This window comes from Stenella coeruleoalba, assembly GCF_951394435.1.
Source record: "Stenella coeruleoalba genome assembly, chromosome: 7".
Lineage (NCBI taxonomy): Eukaryota > Metazoa > Chordata > Mammalia > Artiodactyla > Delphinidae > Stenella > Stenella coeruleoalba.
Window position 1 is genome coordinate 115,249,824 of NC_137153.1, and position 23,462 is coordinate 115,273,285.

Below are 23,462 nucleotides of genomic sequence, written 5' to 3' on the forward strand. Positions count from 1 at the left end.
AATGCAGGGGACATGGGTTCGATCCCTGGCCTGGGAAGATCCCACATGCCGTGGAACAACCACAACTACTGAGCCTGTGCTCTAGAGCCCGCAAGCCACAACTACTGAGCCTGCATGCCACAACTACTGAAGCCCGCGTGCCTAGAGCCCGTGCTCCACAACAAGAGAAGCCACGACAATGAGAAGTCTGCGCACTTCGACGAAGAGTAGTCCCTGCTCACCGCAACTAGAAAAGCCCGTGCACAGCAACGAAGCCCCAACACAGCCAAAAAAAATAAGTAATAATAATAAAACTTTGAGGCCTTTATTTTCACAGTTTGTGACAAGGAAGTATCTGTGCCATGACACCAGCTGAGAGTTTTAAGACCCCCATAGTGCTCAGGAAGCAGGGCCTGAAATGATAGGTATGCTCTGGTCTATAGAAGACTCAACACAATACCTAAAAAAAGAATTTGTTGTCTTAAAGTGCGCCTTCCTTTAAAATAAATGAATAACAAAGGTAGGACAGAAGGAGCTTCTTATCTGCTTTAAACTCTTGGCTGGGAAGCTTGAAAAGGAGGTGAGTCATGGCTTATTTTCCCAGGGTCCTGGGGAAACTGGAGCCGGTGGCTGTCCCTGTTCCTGCTGCTGCTTTGTGAAGCTTTCCACATTCCATCTACCCCTGGCCTCCTGCCTCCTTTCCTCCAGCCCTCCCTCCTCCTGGGCTGGAGTCTGATGTGACTCTTCTTACCAAACACAGGGAAAACCACCTCCATTGTGTGAGAAAACTCGCAAAAAAAGAAATGCCAGTGATGAAAAAAAAGGGGAAAAAAAGGGCAGGTTTTAGAATGGTTTAGATCGCCCAGAATAAGCACAAAGTGTTGAATCCTTGTCTTTGGCCTGTAACAGTGAAGATTCCTGTTGGTTAAAGCCAACTCACTACTGTGCCCACCTTCACCATCCTGTTGGCCTTTCCCCACTGTCGATTCTGGTTAAATGACTTGTCCAGGGTCTTACAGAAGCACTACAGGGAGAGATTACATTCTTATAAAAGCCTTTAGTGATGCATTTATGGACGTGGTTAACTTTTTTACTTTATGTCTTGGATGTATTTTTTTTGCTAGAGTCTCTTCTTTAACCTATATAAGCAGTAAAAATAGGATCTGGTAAATAGTTCTACAGCTAAAAAAATGCCTTTTCTGAATTGTTTCTAAGTGCTGACGATATAAACCAGTCATTCTTACACAGAATTCTCCCAGCTGCCCTTCACACCCTGAGCAGCTCTGATGTACATTTGCTGAAGGCAGCTGTCCATCCGGTGGGCTTCATGCCTGTGTCTGGGCTCTTCTCTCTGAGGTCCTCCCCCAGGACAGAGCAAGCAGCTGGTGACAGTTCCATTCTCACTCATTCAGATGATCTCAGTTGTAGAGTGTGATCCTGAAGTCAGCTTTAAGAAACCACAAACATTTCGTGTTGCTTTAATAATAAATCTGCTAGTTTGCCTTTTCACGTAGGAGCAGAGAAAGAGCGAATAAGGAAAGCGTGGCTGCCACAAGTGGGCTGAACATGTACCAGTGGTTTGGCTCCCACTGGTCAGTTTTGGGTTGGTTGGGAAATTCTGATTATTTAAGGTGATTGGGTGTTTATATGCCGGCTTCGATACTATAGTCTCCCCCTGCCCCCCTTGGCATCTATCTAATCTGAAAGGAGAATCAGGCTCCTATAAGAGCAGAAAAAGAAGAGAAAGTATGCTGTGTTTCTATGTGGTCTCTTGTTTCTACAGATCTTTAATTTATGTGCTACATCTCAAAATCCTATACTTAAAATCAGGTTAATTTTGTACACCCCTAACTTTCTTTTATTTTTTAAAAGTTTATTTAATTTATTTATTATTTTTGGCTGCCTTTGGTCTTCGTTGCTGCATGCAGTCTTTCTCTAGTTGTGGCGAGCAGGGGGCTACTCTTCATTGCGGTGTGTGGGCTTCTCATTGCAGTGGCTTCTCTTGTTGCAGAGCATGGGCTCTAGGCGCACGGGCTTCAGTAGTTGTGGCACGCAGGCTTCAGTAGTTGTGGCTTGCGGGCTCTAGAGCACAGGCTCAGTAGTTGTGGCGCACGGGCTTAGTTGCTCCGGGGGCTTAGTTGCTCCACGGCATGTGGGATCTTCCCAGACCAGGGCTCTAACTTCTGTTCCCTGCATTGGCAGGCGGATTCTTAACCACTGCACCACCAGGGAAGCCCCTAACTTTCTTTTAGAGAAAAGAAAAAGACATCTTTGTTAGCAGGCATTGACCTTGAACTTGGGACCTCAATGGAGACTGGCTTTTCACCAGGAATAAATAAGCGTCCAAGAGACTGTTTTCTCGGTGGGGCACTTCTCTTTTCCACAGTCACAGGAATCCCCTTCAGGGAGTTTTGGCCAAAGCTAGATTTTCTGGTTTTACTTCCTAAAATGGAAATAGATTAGGGAATTTCACCTTTTTCATTACTGCAGTTTTGTCGTCTTCAGTGCCAAATGAGGCTGGTGCCTGGCTCCTCTTCATTGTCTGATTGTGGGCTGAGTCGAGGGCATGAGGCTGTTTAATAGTCCTGCCTGACACCCTGAAACCACTGCTGCCATGGGACGGCACAGGACAGCACCCAGGATCTAAGTGTTTAAATTCTCCGGTTGATTCATTTCAGAGAAGGATAGTCACCTGCCACAGTGGTGCCTTTGAAATAACAAATTGTTACTACCAACGTATAAAGAGATCCTTCAAGCTCTTTTGCTCCTGTACCATCCGAAAAGGATTTTATTTTTTATTTCATTCTTTTTTTAAAAAAATATTTATTTATTTATTTATTTGGCTGCGTCAGTGTTCGTTGCGGCACACAGGATCTTTGTTGCGGCTCGCAGGCTTAGTTGCCCCACAGCATGTGGGATCTTAGTTCCCTGACCAGGGATCGGACACGCGTCCCCTGCGTAGCAAGGCAGTTTCTCAACCACTGGACCATCAGGGAAGTCCCCGAAAAGGATTTTAAAAAACAGTGTACCCTGTTGCACGTTAAGTTGACATCTAAACATTTTTGTCATAGGTTTAATAGCTGCAGAGGATATAATTTCTGGCATACTGTGTATCTGCCTTAAATGTTTTAGTCTGTCGGTTTTGGTTTTGATCAAAACCTTAGAGTTTTGCAGATTTGACTCATCCAATTTATGGAAAATGCCTTCCATGTAACCTATTGGCCAAGCCAGTCTTCATTTTCAAGTCAAATTCATTTGACTCTCTGTCAAATAAAATCTGACTTCATTTTTCAGTTAAAAAAGAAAGTCTTAGTGGTCTTCCCTTTGACAACATCTCTTCTGAATGCTAATTGTAATTCTAAGATAGATAGATGGGTAGTAGGTAGTGAAACTTGTAAACAAGGGACATGGGGAGAGCTCTCTGCCCTGTTATAAGATGCCCTCAGGAATCTGCAGTTGTCCTTTTGTGTGATGTCCCAGGGGCTTTTATACCCTGGGCAATTCATCAGGATAATTTGGAATGGGTTCCCGCCGGGGGTTCATTCCATTAGAATTTGTTTTCTCTGAAAAGTACGGGAGATCTTGTGACACAGTTTTATCCCCAAGTCTCTATTTTCTAGATTCTTGGAAGAGTGGGTTGCTTCTGCAGGTGATTACCCTCAGCTTAACCAGGTTCTGTGGACGTTTATAAGTCTACAGTTACTGGAGCGTTATACTTGCCAGCCCTGTCTCTGGATATGGGTGGTCCCTCATACCCAAGAAAGTTAAGTGAGGTGGAATTGTATTATAGTAATAGCAAAAGAAACTAATGATCTCTACCAGATATTGGTGGTTTAGGCGATGCTGTGGTGTAAGGAAAGAGATGTACTGCATTAACCCACAAGGAGATCAAAGGTGCTTTAAAATAAAAATATTGGCAAAGTATGCAAATTGAACAGATTTTCATTGATCCCTGTCTTAGGTGCTGGTCAAGGGAGATTTTAGGATAAATAAGGCCTGGTCTCTTCCTCGCCTAGTTATTATTTCTTTTCTTCTGCTGACTTTGGGTTTAATTTGTTCTTTTCTGGTTTCTTGTGGTGGAAACTGAGGTCATTGATTTGATACCTCTCTTTTCTGATGGAGGTATTCCCTTCTAAGTCCTGCTCTGGCTGCATCCCACAAGTTTTGCTGTGTTGTGGTTTCACACCATTCAAAATACTTTCCAATTTCTCTTTTGATTTCTTCTTGAGCATGGGCTCTAGGCACGCGGACTTCAGTAGTTGTGGCACATGGGCTCAGTAGTTGTGGCTCACGGGCTGTAGAGCGCAGGCTCAGTAGTTGTGGCTCATGGGCTTAGTTGCTCCATGGCATGTGGGACCTTCCCAGATCAGGGATCGAACTCATGTCCCCTGCATTGGCAGGTGGATCCTTAACCACTGCGCCACCCGCCACCCGGGAAGTCCGAACTGTCACTTATCTTTGAAAGAGATTTAAATAATAAGGAAAAAGTTCTTTCTATCTACCCACACAATTACCATTTCTAGTGCTCTTCATTCCTTTCATTCCATTCTTCATCTGGTTATCATTTTTCTCTATCTGAAGGATTCCTTTAACATTTCTTGTAATGCAGATCTGCTGGTGGTAAATTCTTTCAGCTTTTGTATGTCTGAAAAGTGTTTATTTTGTCTTCCTTTTGGAAGGTATTTTTCTAGGTATAAAATTCTGGATTAACAGTTTCTGATGGAAAGCCCCCTGTCATTCTTGTTTTTGTTCTTCTGTAAGTAATGGGTCTTTTTCTCAAGGTGTTTTTAAGATTTTCCTTTATATCACTGGTTTTCAGAAATTTAACTGTGATGTGCCTGAGTGTGGTTTTTTGTTTTGTTTTGTTTTGTTTTGATGTTTTTTATGCTTGGGGTTTGCTGAGCTTCTTGGATCTGTAGGTTTTAATAAATTTGGAAAAAATCTGGCCATTATTTCTTTAAATATTTGTTCTGTCCCCACCTCCATGAACTTCAGTTGGGTGTATATTAGTCTATTAGCAGTTCTCCCACAGCTCACTAATGCATTTTTCATTTTTTTGTATTGTTTTATTTTTTCTCTCTGTGTTTCATTTTGTAAAGTTTCTATTGCTGTGTCTTCAAGTTCATTAATCTTTTCTTCTGCATTGTCTAATCTGCTATTAAAACCATCCAGTGTGTTTTTCGTCTCAGACATTGTAGTTTTCTTCTAGAGTATCTGCAATGTCTCTGTTTAATGTTCTTGATCTTTCTTGAGCACGTAGGATACAGTTATGACTTGCAGTATCCTTGTGTACTAATTCTGTCATACACGTGATTTCTGGATCAGTTTCAATGGACTGATTTCTCTTCTCATCATGGGTCATCTTTTCCTGCTTCTTTGCATTAGGCTGTTAATTTTTTATGAGATTTTTATCTTGGATATCTTTGTATTCCTATAAATATTCTTGAGCTTTATTCTGGGATGCAGTTATTCAGAAACAGGTTGACCCTTTCCGAGCCTGCTTTTTTTTTTTTTTTTTTACGGTACGCGGGCCTCTCACTGTTGTGGCCTCTCCCGTTGCGGAGCAACAGGCTCCAGACGCACAGGCTCAGCGGCCATGGCTCATGGGCCCAGCTGCTCCGCGGCACGTGGGATCTTCCCGGACCGGGGCACAAACCCGCGTCCCCTGCATCGGCAGGCAGACTCTCAACCACTAAGCCACCAAGGAAGCCCTGAGCCTGCTTTTTAAAGCTTTGTTAGTCAGGCAAGAACAGCATTTAGTTTGGGGCCAGTTTTGCCCCACAATTGAGGCAAAACCCTCTGAGTACCCTTCCGGAACCTTCCTATATTATGAGGTTTTTCCACTCCAGCTGGTGGGAACAGGAACTATTCTTAGCCCTGTGATGCCTTTGGCTGCTTCCTTCCCCACCCACAGGCAGTTTCCTCATACTCACTTGCTCTGATTTTGGGGGGCCCTCAGCAGAGCTCCAGAGCTTGCTCTCTGTGTAGCTCTGTCTTCTCTGGTACTCTGTACTGCAAACTCTAGCTGTCCTGGCCTCCCAGCTCCTTCTCTTCCACATAGGGAGACTACTGGGCTCTGCTGGGTACCCACTCTCTGTGCCATATCCTGGAAACTCCAGGCAGGAAGCCTGGGCGGTTGAGGGGCTCATGTGTTTAGAAATCTCAGGAATCACTGCCCTTCGTTGCCTAATGTCCAGTGTCTTGAAAATCATTCTCGTATGTTTTGCCTTCCTTTTGGAAGGTATTTTTCTAAGAATAAAATTCTGGATTAGCAGTTTCTGATGGAAAGCCCCCTGTCATTCTTGTTTTTGTTCTTCTGTAATAGGTCTTTTTCTTAAGGTGCTTTTAAGATTTTCCTTTTTATCACTGGGTTTCAGAAATTTAATTTGTTTTTTCAGAAATTTAAGTTGTTACAGGCAGAAAGGTGAATTGGTTCCATCTTGGCTAGAACTCCATCTTGGCTAGAACGCCCCCACCCCCCGAGTTCATAACTCAGTTCCGTGGTACAGAGTAGTCCATTAAATGAAAAACCAGTAACCTCCTCAATAAGGGATTTATCTCATATTTGTAGATGGGGGCCTAAAACATCACTATCTCCCCCAACTCACCAGATTTTCAGTGCCTAAAAAAAGATTAATTTTCACTAAAGGATTACTTATTTATATAGGGATTTTTGCTCTGGACTGGCTCTTCTTTAGTATTCAAGCTATTTATTTCTATGAACTCACAATCATTTTCTTTTTATTTATTTATTTATTCGTGGCTGTGTTGGGTCTTTGTTGCTGCGCGTGGGCTTTCTCTAGTTGCTACAAGCAGGGGCTACTCTTCGTTGCAGTGTGCAGGCTTCTCATTGCAGTGGCTTCTCTTGTTGTGGAGCATGGGCTTTAGGCGCCCGGGCTTCAGTAGTTGTGGCACGCAGGCTCAGTAGTTGTGGCTCACGGGCTCTAGAGCGCAGGCTCAGTAGTTGTGGCACATTGGCTTAGTTGCTCCGTGGCATGTGGGATCTTCCCGGACCAGGGCTTGAACCCATGTCCCCTGCATTGGCAGGTGGATTCTTAACCAACGTGCCACCAGGGAAGACCCTGAACTCACAATCATTTTCTTTTCTTTTTCTTTCTTTTTTTTGCTGCACTGCACAGCATGTGGGATCTTGGTTTCCCCACCAGGCATCAACCCCATGCCCCTTGCAGTGGAAGCGTGGAGTTTTAACCACTGGATCACTGGGGAAGTCCCTCACAATCATTTTCTAGATAAAATAGCTAATATGTACTGTTCTAAGAGCTTTGTACATTATTTCATTTAGTCTTTAACCGACTCTGTGAAGTAATGATACGATTCTGTTACTATCCTCATTTTGCACATGAGGCTATTAAAGCACAGAGAGGTTAAGTAACTTGATCAAGATCACACAGCCAGTAAGTGATGGCCAGGATTGAACCTGGGGTCTGGCTCCAAAGACTAGACATTTAATCAACACACAAAGCTGCTTCCAGGTAAAGTTGTTCTGTATATCCAGTGAGAGGGCAACTGATGCGGGCTCCTCAGCTTTCAAACAAGCATGCTGCCTTGCTTTCCCTTGTCGTGTTTTCTTTTTAAATTACGGTTGTACGTATGCACACGTGTGTGCCTGGTCATACATGCACATGATTTGGTTTCACCAGATATAAGAGGATATTCAAAGAAAATAAACCTCCCATCTATCTTTCTTCCTTCAAACCCCCAAGCTCCCCCCCACCCCACCCCAAACCGTCTCTTCAATTTTAGTTCGTCTTTCCAGAGAGATTCTTCACGTACACAAGCTTAGAAACAGATGGCAGCAAACGATCCCCTTTCTTCTGCACCTTGCTCTTTTCATCTAACAAGATATTTTCAAGTCATCCCATAATAGTAGGTGTAGAGCTGCCTTCCTCTTTTTGACAGCTGCCTAGGGCTCCATTGTGGTTGTGCATTAATTTACGACGTACTCCCCTTCTAAAGAATTTTACATTGTTTCCAAACCTGTGCTATTGTAAATCAGGCTGCAAAAAATATCCTTATATTTTATCACACGTATGTATCCCATATATATCACATTTGTATATGTGATTTCCCACATGTGCAAATATATCTGCAGGATAAATCACTAAAAGTGGAATTGCTGTGTCAGAGCGTTTGTGCTTTTGATCTGTTGGTAGCTGTGACTAAATTGCTCTCCAGAGAGATTATACTGATTTACACTCTCATAGCAGCGTATGAGGGTATATGTTTCTCTATACTCTCCCCAACACAGTCTATTAAACTTTTTTCATGCTGTGTTTGTTTTCAAAATAATGGCTGTGAACACTATATCAAAGGGTTACCTTTGTGAGGGATGACCCGGCACTGCATTTGTCTGCCAGGAAACTAAGAAACAAATGACCAAAGATGAATTCCCTTTTGTTCATGATCATTGACTCATTTCAGCCCACAGACTTCATCTGTGCCTGGTTCTGGGCACTAGGGGTAGAAAGATCTGCGACTTGGTCCCTGTCCCCAAGAAGTTCATCTTGTAGAGCGAGACTCAGAGAAGTGGCTATGATACGGTGTGCATCGTGTTACACACAGTTGCAGAGAATGGGATAATGGAACAAGGGAAAGTGTTGCTAGATGTCTTAGGAAGTGTTGCCAGGATCTCTTGATTGTGCTAAACTTGATGGGGAATGTCATCCCGGAAACAGCCAGGTGGAGAGAAGGAAGTTGGACTCTTGAGGACCAGCCAGCTCAAGGTGGCTTCTGTGAGGCTGGAAGCTCCTCTGGAGGTTACCGCGGGCACCTCCCTGCAGAACTGCCGGCTGCATGCAGGGAATCGGTCGGCTGTGATTGGAGGGATGTTGCTGGTGGGGATAATGAACTCGGTAGTGTCGGCAGAGGTGATTGGCCGCGCCCTGCTGCAGTGAGAATGCAGGCTGGATGCTCGGGTCCTCACTTGCGTGATGATCATTAATTGAGCGAGGACAGCTGAATAATCGGGAGCTCGAAGTTGCTTCTGCCTCCAGGAGAGGTCTGTTGGGCTATCGCTTTTTTCCTTTTTTCAAAAAGCCAAGCGTTTGATCACCGTCCACCTGCAAAAGTGAGTTTTTATTGAAGAAGCTCCAGCTGCTCTCTCGTTGTCAGCGACCCGGCGGGGCTTTCAGAGTGAGCTGCTTCTCAGGCCAGGCACGACAGCAGTGCTTAGCAAATTTGAGAAGGCAGGAAACAGCCACTGCATGCAGAGCTGCCAGCCTTACAACTCCCCAGGCTAGTCGTCCAAGCAGCTGTGTAGCCAGAGACCCTTGGTATTGTGGTCACATCCCTCCTCAAAAGTGAACGGTCACCGTCGGCGACGTGGGGAGGAAGCCGTGATGTTGCAGATGCTGTGGCATTTTCTGTCTAGCTTCTTCCCCAGGGCCAGGTGCCAAGGCTCCAGAGAGGGGAGCGGGAATGAAGTCAGAGGCACCCCGGCTCCGGCGCGGGGAGCCCAGATGCCAAGCTTTTTGGGGAAACAGGACGGAAGGGCTGAGGCCACGGAAAAGAGACCCACCATCTTGCTGGTGGTCGGACCCGCAGAGCAGTTTCCAAAGGTAATGGCAATGTCGAGAGGACCTCCTAGGTTAGGGGCTAGCCTAGGATCATTTTCCTGGAAAAAGCTGGAGTGTGGGGGAGGAAGAGAGGACTTATGAATGAATCCGTTTGGTACCAGGGGCCTGGGGAGAAGTGTTAGACAATGAAGAAGCCCAGCTCCAGTCCAGAATCTTTCTATGGCCACTGCAAAAGCTTTATTACCCAATTGTGACCACTTCAGTGCGGCCATTTGAAGAAGGAAGGTTGAATGCAATGGAAGATTTACCTTAGGATTTGTCTCTTTGGCCCCAGAAAGCCATTTGAAAGGCAGGGACAAACAATTACACCGTGTCTTGGTCTTAGCCTGTTTAAACAGCACAGGGAGGACGGAGCTCAGCGGGCAACAGAGCAAACCTTCCAAGGTGAACCCAGCTGCCGGGAGCTGGGGAGGACCAGCCTGCCCTACATCCCAAAGGTCAGACCCTCTGCCTTGGTGGGCAGGGGACCCGTCTTGCCTTTCTTTCTGGGAGAAAGGGAGCGATGAGGCAGAGTGGAGGCTGGAGTCTCAGTGCACGGAGGCCGGCACTCCTCACGGGTCTGCGGGTCTGCTGAGCGCTGGGGCCTTCCGTCCATTTCGTGCCCTGAGCGTGGCTTATGTCATCTGATCCTCACAAGAACCAGGGTAAGTGGTAGCACCCCCATTTCACAGATGAGGAAACTGAGGTGCAGAAAGGTTAAGTAATTTGCCCAGGATTAAACAGTTAAGAAGGGGTAGAGGTGAGATTTCATTTCAGCCTACCTGGAACTTTGCCATGTACTGCCCTCATCTTCCCTTAAGAAAGCCGTTTTTAATGGGACCAGTCGAGTTCTCAGGATTAGAACAGAAAGGCTACTTGGCTGTGATTTCTCCTGCCTGGAGTAGGAGAACCTTGTTCACCTCCTGAGGCTTGGTTATTTTGAATCTTTTCTCCTTTCTCAGGATAAAAATGAACTGGAAAAAGGAAGGAGATTCTGCCCTGTGTGTGGCGCGCTGTAGAGTCCAAAAAAGGTTCTGCTGAATTGAGCTACTGCATTTAAGAAATGGACGTTCATTTTTCCTTTGCTAAGTGGGAGGAACTTTTGATGCAACAACTTTTGCAGTGGTTTCAGGTTAAGCACTGAGGAGAATCCTTAGTCTGTGATGGGCTCATCCAGGGCGACAGGGGTCTCGGCATCTGTACTGTGCCTGAGATGTGACAGGTGTCGCTTTCTACCTTTTGATCATTTTACAGGAGCTCGGAAATGGCCGTGGCGTTATCTATTATGAGGAACTTTTATCTCCAGACCTGCTTGCCTTATGGCCAAGGGCTTAAGGGACTGGCTGGCTCCTTTTAAATTCACCCACTTTTGACTTTAATAATTAACTGCTCCACTTCCCAGACTCACACCGACTGGCAGCTCTTGTCAGCCCTCCCCCTGGGCTGGCCTGGCATCAGGACTGTTCTGAACGGCTTCTTTCCTGGCCTACAGAATCGGGAGCAAGGCGGGCTGAACCTGAGACCCACACCTCTCACTGACACTTCTCCCCAGAAGGGAGATGGATCAGCTGCCTGGGGGTGTGGGGAGCCCCAAGAGGGAGGTGCGTCAGCTGGTTTTGGTTTGAAACAAGCAAGAAAGCGCTCCTGGGCGGTGTGGACCCTTTAAAGGCAGACAAATTAAGAACTGGAAGAGTGTTTCAGCAGCGTGCGTCCTTTTCCAGCACAGCTGCTCTTGAAGGTAGGGGTTGGAGGTTGGGATCGTGGGCCGGTGGGGCCTGGCTCGCCATTTCTCTCCGGCAGACGCTGCCGCAGCCTCGTGGGGACCTCGTAGAGACGTCACTTTGGTTCTCAGCCTTCTAAGTGTCCCAGTGGCGCTACTTTGTTCGACTCTCATTTCTCTCTTAAATATGTCTGCTGGTGAGTCAGGTTCCGGCCAGCTTTTATTCTCAGAACTGTTCCAGTTTCCCCCCTTATCTTTGTCTTACAGTCGATCTGCAGTTGGAGAAGAAAGCCATTAGTCTGGAGTGGGAGGTGCCCTGAGCGGCATTCAAGCTTTCAAATCCTGAGGGGCCGTCTTCTCAGAAGCTCAGAGAATTTTGCTCATTGTGTGTCTAATTGCCAAGTGCAGGCAGGTTTCATTGGAAACCGGCTCCACTGGGCTGTCATGGCAACCCGATCATCAAATGACACTACGGCTACAGCAGCAAATGAGGCTCGAGGGCCTTACGGGTGGGTGGGGCTAGAATAGCTGGATGCTGGCAATATATTAATATTTTTGGCTTGGTCTGAGTCATTGGCGGGGCGGTGGAAATACTGTATGAGCTAATGCCACACTCCCAGAGGTACTCTACCTGCCCTGTTGTTACTCATGGTATTCCGGCACTTACGGGGATCTTTGGCATGAAACAGTGGTAGAACAAGGAAAGCTGGTGGGGTGGGGGCATGTGCAGATCTGAGGGTGAGAAGATGCTTGTGAGAGGAACTGCTACTTAGCAGATTAAGGGAAATCGAATGCCACTGAATTCTAAGGCATCTGGAGTGGCTGCCATTGTTTCTGAGTACTGGTTGTTACAGGAATGGACATTGGAAGAAAGGAAACAAAAGTAGATCTGGGTCACAAAATTAGAACAGGTAAAGATAGCAGAGAAGACGTGTCGATGGCAGGAGTGGGAGAGAGCACTTTACTCGGGCCTCCAGAAGCACCGGGAGCTGGTGTGAAACATCAGGAACGGAGCACAAGCCCTGCTTTATGAACTTTTTTTTTTTTTTTTTTGGCCACGCCACGTGACATGCGGGATCTCAGTTCCCCAGCCAGGGATAGAACCTGTGCCCGCTGCAGCGGAAGCGCGGAGTCCTATCCGCTGGGCCGCCAGGGAAGTCCTGAGCCCTGCCATATTCGTCTTCCTTATTTGTATTTCTCACGTATGTGTTCAGAGCTGTAACAGATACATTTTTTGTGTGGTTTTTTTTTTAGCTAAGGCTAAAATTACTCCCCCGCATCTGCTGCCTTCCCATGTGAGGTACTGCTCACTGTAATTCTCAGGGTCAGGCTGACAAGTGTTCTTTGGAAGCTGAATTCTAAAATCTCTTTATGGCAGTGTCAGGCTTGGATGCTGTTTTAAGTGGCCATTGTAACAGGAGCCAGGCTCTGGTGAGCCTCCGCCAGCTGGCTCTGGGGCCCGGGCAAACCAGGTGGCCTCTCCTGGTCTGTTTCTTCATCTCGGAGATTCAGAGATGACCCCAGGGCCCCTGTGGGGCCCAGTGTCTGTAATTCCAGGGAGAGAGCATTTGCCTTGGACACCAGGTGCCTGGAGATTGGCTCAACTGAGAAGTAAAGGTTTCTGTGTGACAACAGAGTTCTGCATGACCTATGCAACTCAGGAAGATGGGTGGTTTAAATAAATAAGCAAACGCCAGTTTACGTTTGTCCAATGAAGACATTCTGTTGGACTCAAACACAGTTGCAAAATAGAAATACGTTGGAGCCCTTTAAGATTAACACTGGAATAGAATTAATGTAAGCGTTGTAAAATAACATCTTGACAAGCACATGCAGAACTTTTCAGAGAACATTTCCTGGCCCTGTGATACCACTGGTCTGTAGAGTAATGAGCTCTGTTATAATCAAGGACATTCCATTCTGTTGATTCTAGAAGATAGTTGCCCTTGTTTGATAATGCTTTAATAATTGTTCCTTATATATTGAATGCTGATTTCACTTTCATTTGGTATTGTTTTCAAATCTCTTCTCAGATTTGTCTTGTAAATATATCATACAACTCAGTGGTACCAAAAAAAACCCCTCAATGGTACAATTATGTTTACCAACATTATTTGAAAAACATAGTTTAGTAGGAAAGGAACATCTCCAGTTGAACAACTTATTTATTCAGTCAAAATATTTGCCATTTTGTATTGGAAGGACTGCAGTTGTCACTGAAATGAGACACTTCAACAGATCTGTGTAATTTACTTTCGTTTCAGAAGCAATCGTGAATAATTTTAAAAAGGAAGATCAGCATTTAAAATTCAGCTCTTTTATTTATAAATGTGAACTTCCTTTAAAATAAAAATAATAATACAGTATCTTTTTGAGTTGAGGTGGACAAAATACCCTGAGGACTCTATTTGCTGGCACTCGGGAAACCAAACCTAAGGTCTTCATCAAGAGTGGTCGTGTTTGTTTTTTGGGGTCTCGGAGGCCTGCCAAGCACGATTCATTCATTCATTCAGAAACTGCTTATGTCAGGCACCTCCGTGATCAAGGCAAGGGCTCATTCCAGGCAAGGAGGTACAAAGGCCCTGCCTTTAGGACCCCAGCAGTAGAGATAAGATGTACGTAAAAATAGCCGTAAAGCAGAACATTCTGGATTGGGTAGCTTAAGAGACAGCTGAGTATCATGGATTTAGGTGGAGGCTGAGCAGGAATTTGCCTGAATAATCCTGAGCTGCCTCTGGATACCTCATCGGATCCTCCCTAGTGGATGGATGAAACAGCCCAAGACCTGTTTTTACAGACTCACCATCAGATCTCTTTTAGAAGGGCTGAAATATCATATAAGTTATTAAAATCTGTTTCATAATGATGTATATAAGCATCAACATCTTATTTTCTGAACCTTTTTAAAGTTCTCAACAAAAAGCTTTTTAGTGAATTTAAGAAGTTCCTTTTACTTTGGTGGATCCCCAAATGACATCCATCTGTTTTTAATCCATCCTGGTCGCGAGGTTTCGTCTATATTAGGAAGTGGTGCACTGTAGATGGAACATAGCGAGATGGATTCCTTTTTCATCTCTGTGACGTGGGCTCTTCCTCTGCAGCATGAATCTGACATCTTCCTTGGGAAGGAATGAGGTGGAGGTGGCAGGGTGGCCCTTAAATAAAGATCAGATCCTGACTCTCCAAGACCTGAAGTTTCCTCTCATCCTCACCTAAAAGGGACATTCTAGGGCAGTGTTGCTCAGTAGAACTTTCTGTGATGATGGAAATAATGTGTGGCCATGCAACCAAGGAAATGAACTCTTAGTTTCATTGAATTTTAGTTTATTTAAAATTGAGGACTTCCCTGGCAGTCTAGTGGTTAAGACTCCACCGTTCAGGAGGCGCGGGTTCGATGCCTGGTCAGGGAACTAAGATCCCACATGCTGTGTGGCGTGGCATAATCAAATAGAAGTATTGAGCAGCACAGCTGTAGACCAGAAAGCTCTGATGCACTGAACTTTAGCGCGTCCTGAATGAATGTGGGCTCTGAAGACCACATCCGTGGACCTTAAGTGAGGCCCAGGCTGACCCCAGATTGGTGCTGCTGAGGAGTGCCCCGGCACCATGACCTGTGGCCTAGAGTGTCCTCTTCCTGCCCCCATCATTTCAGCCTCTCGGTGCTTGTGGGGTCCCCAGGCAAAGCCTACAGGGGAGGGGCTGCTCATGTGCAGGGTGGCCTGGGGAGGGTCACTAGAGCCAGCCGGAGCTGTGCCTGGAAAGCCCTGTGGCCCAGGCAGCCGGCTGAGGGGCAGCTCCCCTGCAAGTGAAAGACCCCTCCCCACCCCCACCGGGGGCTACTTCCAGGACTTCTCCCCCCCCCGCCCCCGCCACTGACTTCTACCCTCACAGCGAAACGGGGCCGTTTCAGGTGAGCATTGATTCATTCTCTACCTCCACCCACTTATTTTTCTGCTGGGAATGATTTACCAAGGAGAGAAACCACTGTATTGTGTGACGCGTTTGGGGACCTTGTGGAAAAACAGGCCAAAGGCTGTTTGTTTGGAGGGATTGGCAGCCAGAGGGTGAAGGTTTCTGGGGCAGATCCCAGGGCAGGGCAGAATGCTCTGCCCGTCTCCGAAGGGTTAACTGGGGAGCAGGTGACGTCAGTCCTGATCTTTATCCCTCTGCACTCGGCCACGCACGCCTCCTTGCCGGGCTCTGTGCTCATTGGCTGTGGGCGGGAGCTACAGTGAGCAGACTTTTTTCAATTAAGTGAAAGGACAGGGTGGAGGCAGCCAATGACAGCTGCGCCCCAGCATACCTTGTGCAAGTGTGCTGGGCCGGGCAGCATTCTCCTGCCTCCACGCCGCCTGAAACAGCTCCCACCAGCATGCTCTGCCTGTGCCTGTACGTGCCCCTCATCGGGGAGGCCCAGACCGAGTTCCAGTACTTCGAGTCCAAGGGGCTTCCCGCCGAGCTGAAGTCCATCTTCAAACTCAGTGTCTTTATCCCGTCCCAGGAGTTCTCCACCTACCGCCAGTGGAAGCAGGTCTGTACCGTGGAAGGCAGCGGGCGTTTCATCAGTGTTGGCTGAGTGAATGGATGAGCTGGTAGAGGGTCCGCATACCTCAAAGGTCCCCACCATTTCTAAGCGTGCCAGTTTTTTCCCCAGCTGTCGCGTAACTATAGGCAGCTAAAGGGCTATTACGTCATGGGAGTGACCGGCTCTCATGTGACTTCCAAGGAAGGCTGGAATTATAGGGAAGGCACTTGTGGGAGAAGGAAAGGAATTTTCTTGCGGAGGGCGGGGTTCTAAGCAGTGCAGGGCCAGGAAGTGCAGGGGCACAGTCTAGCTGCTTTATCTGAGCTGGGGGGCAGGAGGGGAGGGGAGAGGCCCCTCATTGGAGACCCAGGAGTTGGAACCGTGGCTGCGGAGGCTGGAGGTGACAGGGCTGTGCCCTGGGTGAAACAAGCCAACGGGCAGGGGTGAGGGGACCTTCCTAGGCGTCTCTTTGGAGCAGGAGGCAGCAGAAATCATTACTAATTTAAATATGGGGAAACAGCTACAGAGTCTGAGAGGGTCGCCTGCCTCCTAAAGGGACACCCCAACTTCTCCGTTAATCAGATCCTGTGCTATCCCCCCGTGCTCACGATGGCAGTGACGGTCAGATGGTGTGCAGGGCGTGGTGATTTGCATATCCTAGGAAGGAGACCGGACTGAGGTGGAAGCAACGACTTAGAATATTTTGAAATCAGCTGCATGAGCATGTCCTTGAGTTGTCTGTGTCACGGGCACCCACCCAACAAGGCACATGGATCGCGTTGGTGCCAGAGCAACCCAGATACCAACGAGCTTCGTGCCTAGCGTTCGCCTCCTCTCTAAGTGACGTGCAGGTTCTATTTCTGCTCCTCTCATAAATCTAGGGTGCTTAACCTATATGTAATCTGCATTTTGGTGGGGAGCACAAACGTCTGCAGGAAGTTAACGGAACTCCAGACAGCTGACAGAACACGTGCCAGCCTGTGTCTCCCCTTCCAGCCACACCCTCCCTGAGCTGTTCTTTGGATCATGTTAGGTGACACAGTATCTGGAGAGGACCAGCTAGCCAATGGCCCATCAATTTCCAAACCCACTGGCTCAGAAGACTTTGAAACCCACACTGGTTTGTGGAGGGTGACTGTATTTCTTGCTGAGAGAATTGGGCAACACAGGGAGACTCTAACCATTTTCCTTAGGGGATTTTTGGTCCTAGTTTTGGGGTGTTGCTGGGTTGGAGTGACTCATGTATGTTCCCCACCTTCTTGAGATTAACCTTTAGAATGCCAGCAGACACTATACAGAGGTGGCTCTGGAGTCCCATCAGGCCTGGCTTGAATCCTGCCCACCAACTTCCCTAACTGTGCGACTTTGGATAAATTACTAAACCTCTGTGACCTTCTGTTTCCTTCTCTGGAAAATGGGGGAAATGGTAGTACCCACCTCCCAGGCCTGTTTGCGAGGATTCAGCGGGTTACTAGAGGTAAAGCATTTAGCAGGACCCCGGGCACAGACCAAGTGCTTGTGCTTTTGTGGAAAAGTTCCAGTTGCTGAGCATCGAAAACGGACTGCAGCTGCTGAACAGAGCTCATGTCTAAGGGCAGGCGCAGGTTTTTGGAACCTCACTGCCCAGGAAAGGGTCTTTTAAAGCTTCCTTGGGTCACTGAACTATTCCTAAGTGGAGCTGCCCTGCTTTTCAGTGCCTGGTTAAGGGAGCTGAGGTTGGTTATAGCACCTGGCTCCCCTGAGATCAGAGACAGGCAGCGCCATCACGCACAGGCCCAAGAACAGTTCCCATTGCTCTTACCACTTCTCCATCCTCCAGAGTTCTCTCTGGCAGTATTTCTGCCAAGCAGCCATTGGCAGGGGCCGGCTCTGCCCTGTACCTCTACCCTGGTCGCCCCCAATTGTTCTTGGGCCAGTGCCACTTTTAGGGATAAAAAGAGCAAGCTGCAGAGTTTCTGAGGGAATCTGGAGCTCCAGGGCCACCCCACATTTGGGCAGAGAGCATGTGGGGCTGAGGCCTGGCACCAGGGACAGAGCTGCAGGGGAGCCGGGCAGCTGGCCTGGTGGAAGTACCAAGCCCACCGCTGCCGGCCTCTGTCAGAAGGGCTCCTCTTGCGGCCTCTTTTTCCTCTTTCTCATGAGGGAAACACGGTGGGTCCTTGGCTGGGTTCTGGCCGGCCCTAGGGGATCCAGGTGGTGGCCCTGGGAGTGGAGGAGGGGAAGTGTCTCAGGTCGTGGGGCCACCTCTGTTCACGGTTGAGCAGTTGTTTCCTGGTAACGGGACACCACGAGGGACCCGAAAAGCTGAAGGACAAAACCTTACTTTTGTTTTATAGAAAATTGTACAAGCTGGCGACAAAGACCTCGATGGGCAGCTAGACTTTGAAGAGTTTGTCCATTATCTCCAAGATCATGAGAAGAAACTGAGGCTGGTATTCAAGAGTTTGGACAAGAAGAATGATGGTGAGCATTGCCCCCGGGGGCCAGCGGCGGGCCCAGCGGTCCTGGGCCTCTCCGCAGGGCTGGCTTCCGGCTCACGGCCTTTGTTGTTCCAGGACGGATCGACGCGCAGGAGATCATGCAGTCCCTGCGGGACCTGGGAGTCAAGATATCTGAACAGCAGGCAGAAAAAATCCTCAAGAGGTGAGTGCGTAGCCGCCCCTGCGTTTGGTTGAACAAAAGTGTGACGAAAGAAGGTTTCCTGGACTCACTCCCTCGTGCCGTTCGCTGTATTGACCCTGTTTCTGTGAACTTTGGCTTCTGGTGGTTGGAAGGGATGAATAAGTAACCCCTCCCAGAGACCAGCTGCTCCCCGGGTTCCTGGTCAGCTCCGGTGGTGGAATCACAGATCACCTGGCAGAGTGCCTGAGCGCCAGCCACCCGCTGAGAGAGAAGACTAGTGGGGGATTTTAGTAGGTGAAAGGCCAGCGAGGAACACCCTTCTCTGCCCGGTCGTTCAGGGGCAGGGCTCACGTGGCCGCCCTCCACTGTGGGGAACTTCCTCTTAACACAACGCTCAGGTGTGCTGCCCCGAAAGGCATCCCGCAGGCCAGGGGTGGTCCTGGGGACTGGCATCATTGCTGTGCTGGGAACTCGCACAGAACAGCCCCAGAGCCACTTCCTGTCCTCCGGAGCCTCCCCAAGTCCCAGGGGCCCGAAGCCGGCTGGCCAGGGACGGCAGCCTCTGGCCCTTGCTCCCCTCCGCGTGGAGGGCGCGTCCTCGTGCTGTGCCGTGGCATGTGCTTGCGTCACTAACCTCCGCTCAGAGCACTTATTTGTGTTGTTTCTCCTCTCTCCTCTGCATCTTCCTTTGTCTGTCTGTCAGAATACGAACGGGCCACTTCTGGGGCCCTGTCACCTAGTAAGTATCCGTGTCACTCTCGGGACCGCCTCCCTCCTTGACCTCTGTGCCCGATCGGAACGGGGTTCTCGTGGGCCGTCAGATCCCGTTTTTGTACCAGGTGGGATGTGGAGCCACCTGGCCTTTTCTCCTCCGGGGCAGAGGCGCCTTCTGTGGTTTCCTGGTGGCCACGCGCCTGCCCTCGGCTCCCCTGGAGGTGGGAAGCGCGGCTGACAGATGGGGCCTGTTGACAGTTGGGCGACCCACATATCTGTCTTGCAGCATGGACAAGAATGGCACAATGACCATCGACTGGAACGAGTGGCGAGACTATCACCTCCTGCATCCCGTGGAGAACATCCCTGAGATCATCCTGTACTGGAAGCACTCTACGGTGAGCCCCGCGCTCCCGGGGCCGGAAGGGGGTTTCTCCCTCGTCCGTTCATAGGGTCCCCTTCGCCCAGCATCAGCCCCCATCCTGGTGGGGGTTCCCAGCCCACCTCCCCTTCAGTGGTGGGGCTGTCTGCTTCTCTGCCAGCCTTCCACATGCTCCCTCCATCTCCCTCATGCCGGCCAACCTGAACGGCCTGCCCATGCCCCAAACACGGGGCTCCCTCTGCTAGAAACAATGCCCTCCTGTCCCCACGTGCTGCCTGTTCTTCAGGGTCCACTGTAAGCACCCTCTCCCTGAGCCTCCTTGTTCTTCCAAAGCCTCCTGAGGGCTGCTCTGCAGAGATCCAGTAGCAGAGCTGTTCAGTTTCTCCCCCCGGCCACCCCATGTTTTGTGTCATTTCTCTCTATGGCAAAAGAATACCTCCCCACTGCTTTCACCCCCGGTCAGAAACACACAGAGCTCTGCACCCTCACTGGTAGTGGCCCCATTGACCCCTCGCCCACGAGCCCCCTTCACGCATGAGCGTCCCTTTCTGCTGGTCCTTGCTGAGTATCCCCTGGTGGCAGTCTTATCCATCCTGGACCGTCGACTCCAGAAGAGGAGGCCACAGGTCCTCCTCTGTCTCCCGAGGTGCCCTCAGGGGACGCCTGGCATCTTCGTTGGCTGAAATTAGGTGAACGCTCTGCGGGTAGGAGCCGCGGCCCCGTGGGTCTGGCCTGCAGCCCCAAGGTTGGAGCAGAGCTGGCTCTGCCTGCCGAGCCGGGAGGCCGCCTGGGAGAGAGGGCATTGCACAGGCAGCACAACCTCTCGTGTTTGCAGAAGTCTTGCATAATGTTCTGCCAACGTGATCCGGTTACACATCAGGTTTCAGAAGAATTTTTATCCCTGACTTGATCCTTCCAGTACAGCCAACCTGGTGATCCTCAGCTGCAGTGCCTTTGTCAGCTGTTCTTGCAGGAGCCCCTGGCAGTGTCCCGAAGGGCTGTCCGCATGGTTTTCTACCTGCGTTCTTCCAGCTGTGCTCTCAGTTCTAACCTGGGCCTCTCCAAGGCCACAGACAGCTCAGAGCTTTGCTGCCTCCACATAGCGAAGGGGTAGGGGGTCCATTCTAGGCGGCAGAAGGCTGTGGACCTAGCTGTCTGCCGGCAGTTCTGCCACAAGCGTCGGGAGCCTGCTAGATTTATCGTTGTTGGTCTTCCTCACAGATCTTTGATGTGGGTGAGAATCTGACGGTCCCCGATGAGTTCACGGTGGAGGAGAGGCAGACGGGGATGTGGTGGAGACACCTGGTGGCTGGCGGTGGGGCGGGGGCTGTATCGAGAACCTGCACGGCCCCCCTGGACAGACTCAAGGTGCTCATGCAGGTACGCAGGAAAACAGGCCCCAAGCCACCTGGTTTCCACCTTGGGTTTCTTTGGTGGGTTGGTTTCCCCTCCCTTATCTGGGGCCCTGCTTTGGGCCCATACTTTCCTAACCCAGTAAATCAGATTGGAATTATTGCTCAGACAAGGATGACATTAGATCTTGGCCTAGGTGGCCTTTTGCACATTAGATCCTGGCCTAGGTGGCCTGATCTAATTTTATCTGAGGCCCTTAAGCCAGGAGTCACATTACAGGGCCATACCAGAGGCAGATGACCCCAGTGAGAACTGGGGTGTGGCAGGAACCTGTTTCCTTAGGCGCATCTTACATAGGCCACCACGTGGGGGGTAGTGCGAACAGATCCTCACCTGGCCTGGACACCGTTCCCTTGGCTGGGCACCCAGCTCCACGTCCACAGGGCAGGTTCAGCTCATGCTGAACCCAGGTCGGGAGCAAGGTTGTGAAATCGAGCTGCCTGAGGACACACCAGTGGACTCCAGTGTCTTTTGGACAGTGGCCAGTCACCCCCTTGTCCCCTGACTTGCGTTCTGGCACTTTTCGTGGCAGGAACCCTGCTCAGAAAAGGTGTCATCCTTTCCTTACCCCCTCAGCGCCTCCTGGGCCTGCCTCGGTTTGAGGTCTATGGATGGAAGAATGAGAACTCCCTTCTGGTGCTGAATCAGGGAGGCGAGTGGTTCAGGGAGAGGAGCCCTGGGCCTGGGACCCGACCCGGGGTCCCACTGTCCCAGCTGGGTGACCTCAGGCGAGTCACTTCAGCCCCAGGACTTCTACTGCTCTGGAAACTAAGGGGTTCGAACAAATTGCCTCATCAGTGTGTTTTTCTTAGCCAAATCCCCAGGAATGCTGTAGAGATTAAAAGCTGTCCTTGGGTGAAATGACAAAATGCCAGGGAGGTGCTTTAAATTAATGGGGGTGGGGGAGGGGGAGCAGGGGGAGGGGTGGGGGGCATCAGTTGGCTGGTTTGATGATGGTTGAAGCTCATTATGGGTTCATGGAAGCTCATTATGTAATCCTCTATACTTTTATATATGTTTGAAAATTTTCCATAATAAAAAGCTCACTTTTTTTTTTTTAATTTATTTTTTGGCTGCGTTGGGTCTTCGTTGCTGGGCGCGGGCTTTCTCTAGTTGCAGTGAGCGGGGGCTACCCTTCGTTGCGGTGTGCGGGCTTCTCACTGCGGTGGCTTCTCTTGTTGCGGAGCCCGTGCTCTAGGCGTGCGGGCTTCAGTAGTTGTAGCACACAGGCTCAGTAGTTGTGGCTCACGGGCTTAGTTGCTCCGTGGCATGTGGGATCTTCCCGGACCAGGGCTGGAACCCATGGCCCCTGCCTTGGCCACCAGGGAAGTCCAAAAAGCTCAACTTTTTTTAAAGCAGTCCTTGTGGAGGTGTTTAGCATGGGGTTGGCGCCAGCAGGTGCACAGCAGAATCTAGTGGGACCTGGAGCAGCCACGTTAGGCTCTCAGGGTACCGAGCTGGCCTCAGAGTGCCACGAGGGCGGAGCCTGGCTGCCGTCGATCTTGGCTCTTTGTCAGGCAGCGGTGGCCCTGCGGCCGCTGAGCTCCTTCTGACCGCTTGTCCTCCCCCCCCAGGTCCACGCCTCCCGCAGCAACAACATGTGCATCGTGGGTGGCTTCACCCAGATGATTCGAGAAGGAGGGGCCAAATCACTCTGGCGCGGCAATGGCATCAACGTCCTCAAAATTGCCCCCGAGTCGGCCATCAAGTTCATGGCCTATGAACAGGTGAGGACCCAGCTCCCCAGGGAGAGTCGCCCATCAGCAGCTGCTTCCTGAGCTTCCCCTGGAATGAGGTCCCTGCCCTGGACCTGCCCTGGTTCCCTGGAACCTGGAACCAGTCCTTGTACCTGAGGGACAGCAGGGCTAGGTGGGGGGTGGGAAGGCCTGAGCCTGACCCCAGCTGTGCCAGCAACCAGTTCCACTGGGGGCCAGTTCCTTCCATTTCTGGGCAGCATCAAAAGTGCCAGGGACACCAGGTCTTGGCTAAAGCTGACAGGCCCCGGGAGGAAGGGCGGGGCAGGAGCAGGTATGCTGGTCTCTGGGGGGTATCAGTCTGTTTGCTCCCTGTTCCAGATCAAGCGTCTCGTTGGGAGTGACCAGGAGACTCTGAGGATTCACGAGAGGCTTGTGGCAGGGTCCTTGGCGGGGGCCATCGCCCAGAGCAGCATCTACCCGATGGAGGTGAGGGCCACGTCGGTCCTGGGGCGGGCAGTGTACGTGGAGGTGAGGGTGCAGAGTGGGCCAGGCTCACACTTCCGTCACTTCCGTTGGGCTCTGCAGGTCCTGAAGACACGGATGGCCCTGCGCAAAACAGGCCAGTACTCGGGCATGCTGGACTGCGCCAGGAAGATCCTGGCCAGAGAGGGCATGGCCGCCTTCTACAAAGGCTATGTCCCCAACATGCTGGGGATCATCCCCTACGCTGGGATAGACCTGGCCGTCTACGAGGTGAGGCCCTAGAGGACTCAGGCCCCTTGAGCAGCAGGAGAGATTCAGAAACCCCCTCCTGGCCATGTGTCACCCCTCCACC

General features: G+C 49.9%; 1 protein-coding gene across 8 annotated transcripts in view; it reads left to right on the forward strand.

Annotated features, from left to right (window-relative positions):
* SLC25A25 (solute carrier family 25 member 25) overlaps positions 1-23,462 on the forward strand; it is a gene marked incomplete at its 5' end in the record, with an annotated part of 32,983 nt that overhangs the window by 6,607 nt on the left and 2,914 nt on the right. Inside the window, 9 exons of one of the 8 annotated variants that reach the window (XM_079927865.1) lie at positions 9,235-9,557; positions 18,136-18,262; positions 18,355-18,442; positions 19,125-19,160; positions 19,422-19,533; positions 20,739-20,897; positions 22,505-22,657; positions 23,006-23,113; positions 23,213-23,380. In XM_079927865.1, coding sequence (XP_079783991.1) covers positions 9,339-9,557; positions 18,136-18,262; positions 18,355-18,442; positions 19,125-19,160; positions 19,422-19,533; positions 20,739-20,897; positions 22,505-22,657; positions 23,006-23,113; positions 23,213-23,380 — 1,170 coding nt within the window. Of the gene's footprint in view, positions 1-9,234; positions 9,558-15,632; positions 15,806-18,135; positions 18,263-18,354; positions 18,443-19,124; positions 19,161-19,421; positions 19,534-20,738; positions 20,898-22,504; positions 22,658-23,005; positions 23,381-23,462 lie in introns of those variants that run through there. The other 7 variants (XM_079927866.1, XM_079927862.1, XM_079927863.1 and 4 more) reach the window with 7 other exon arrangements.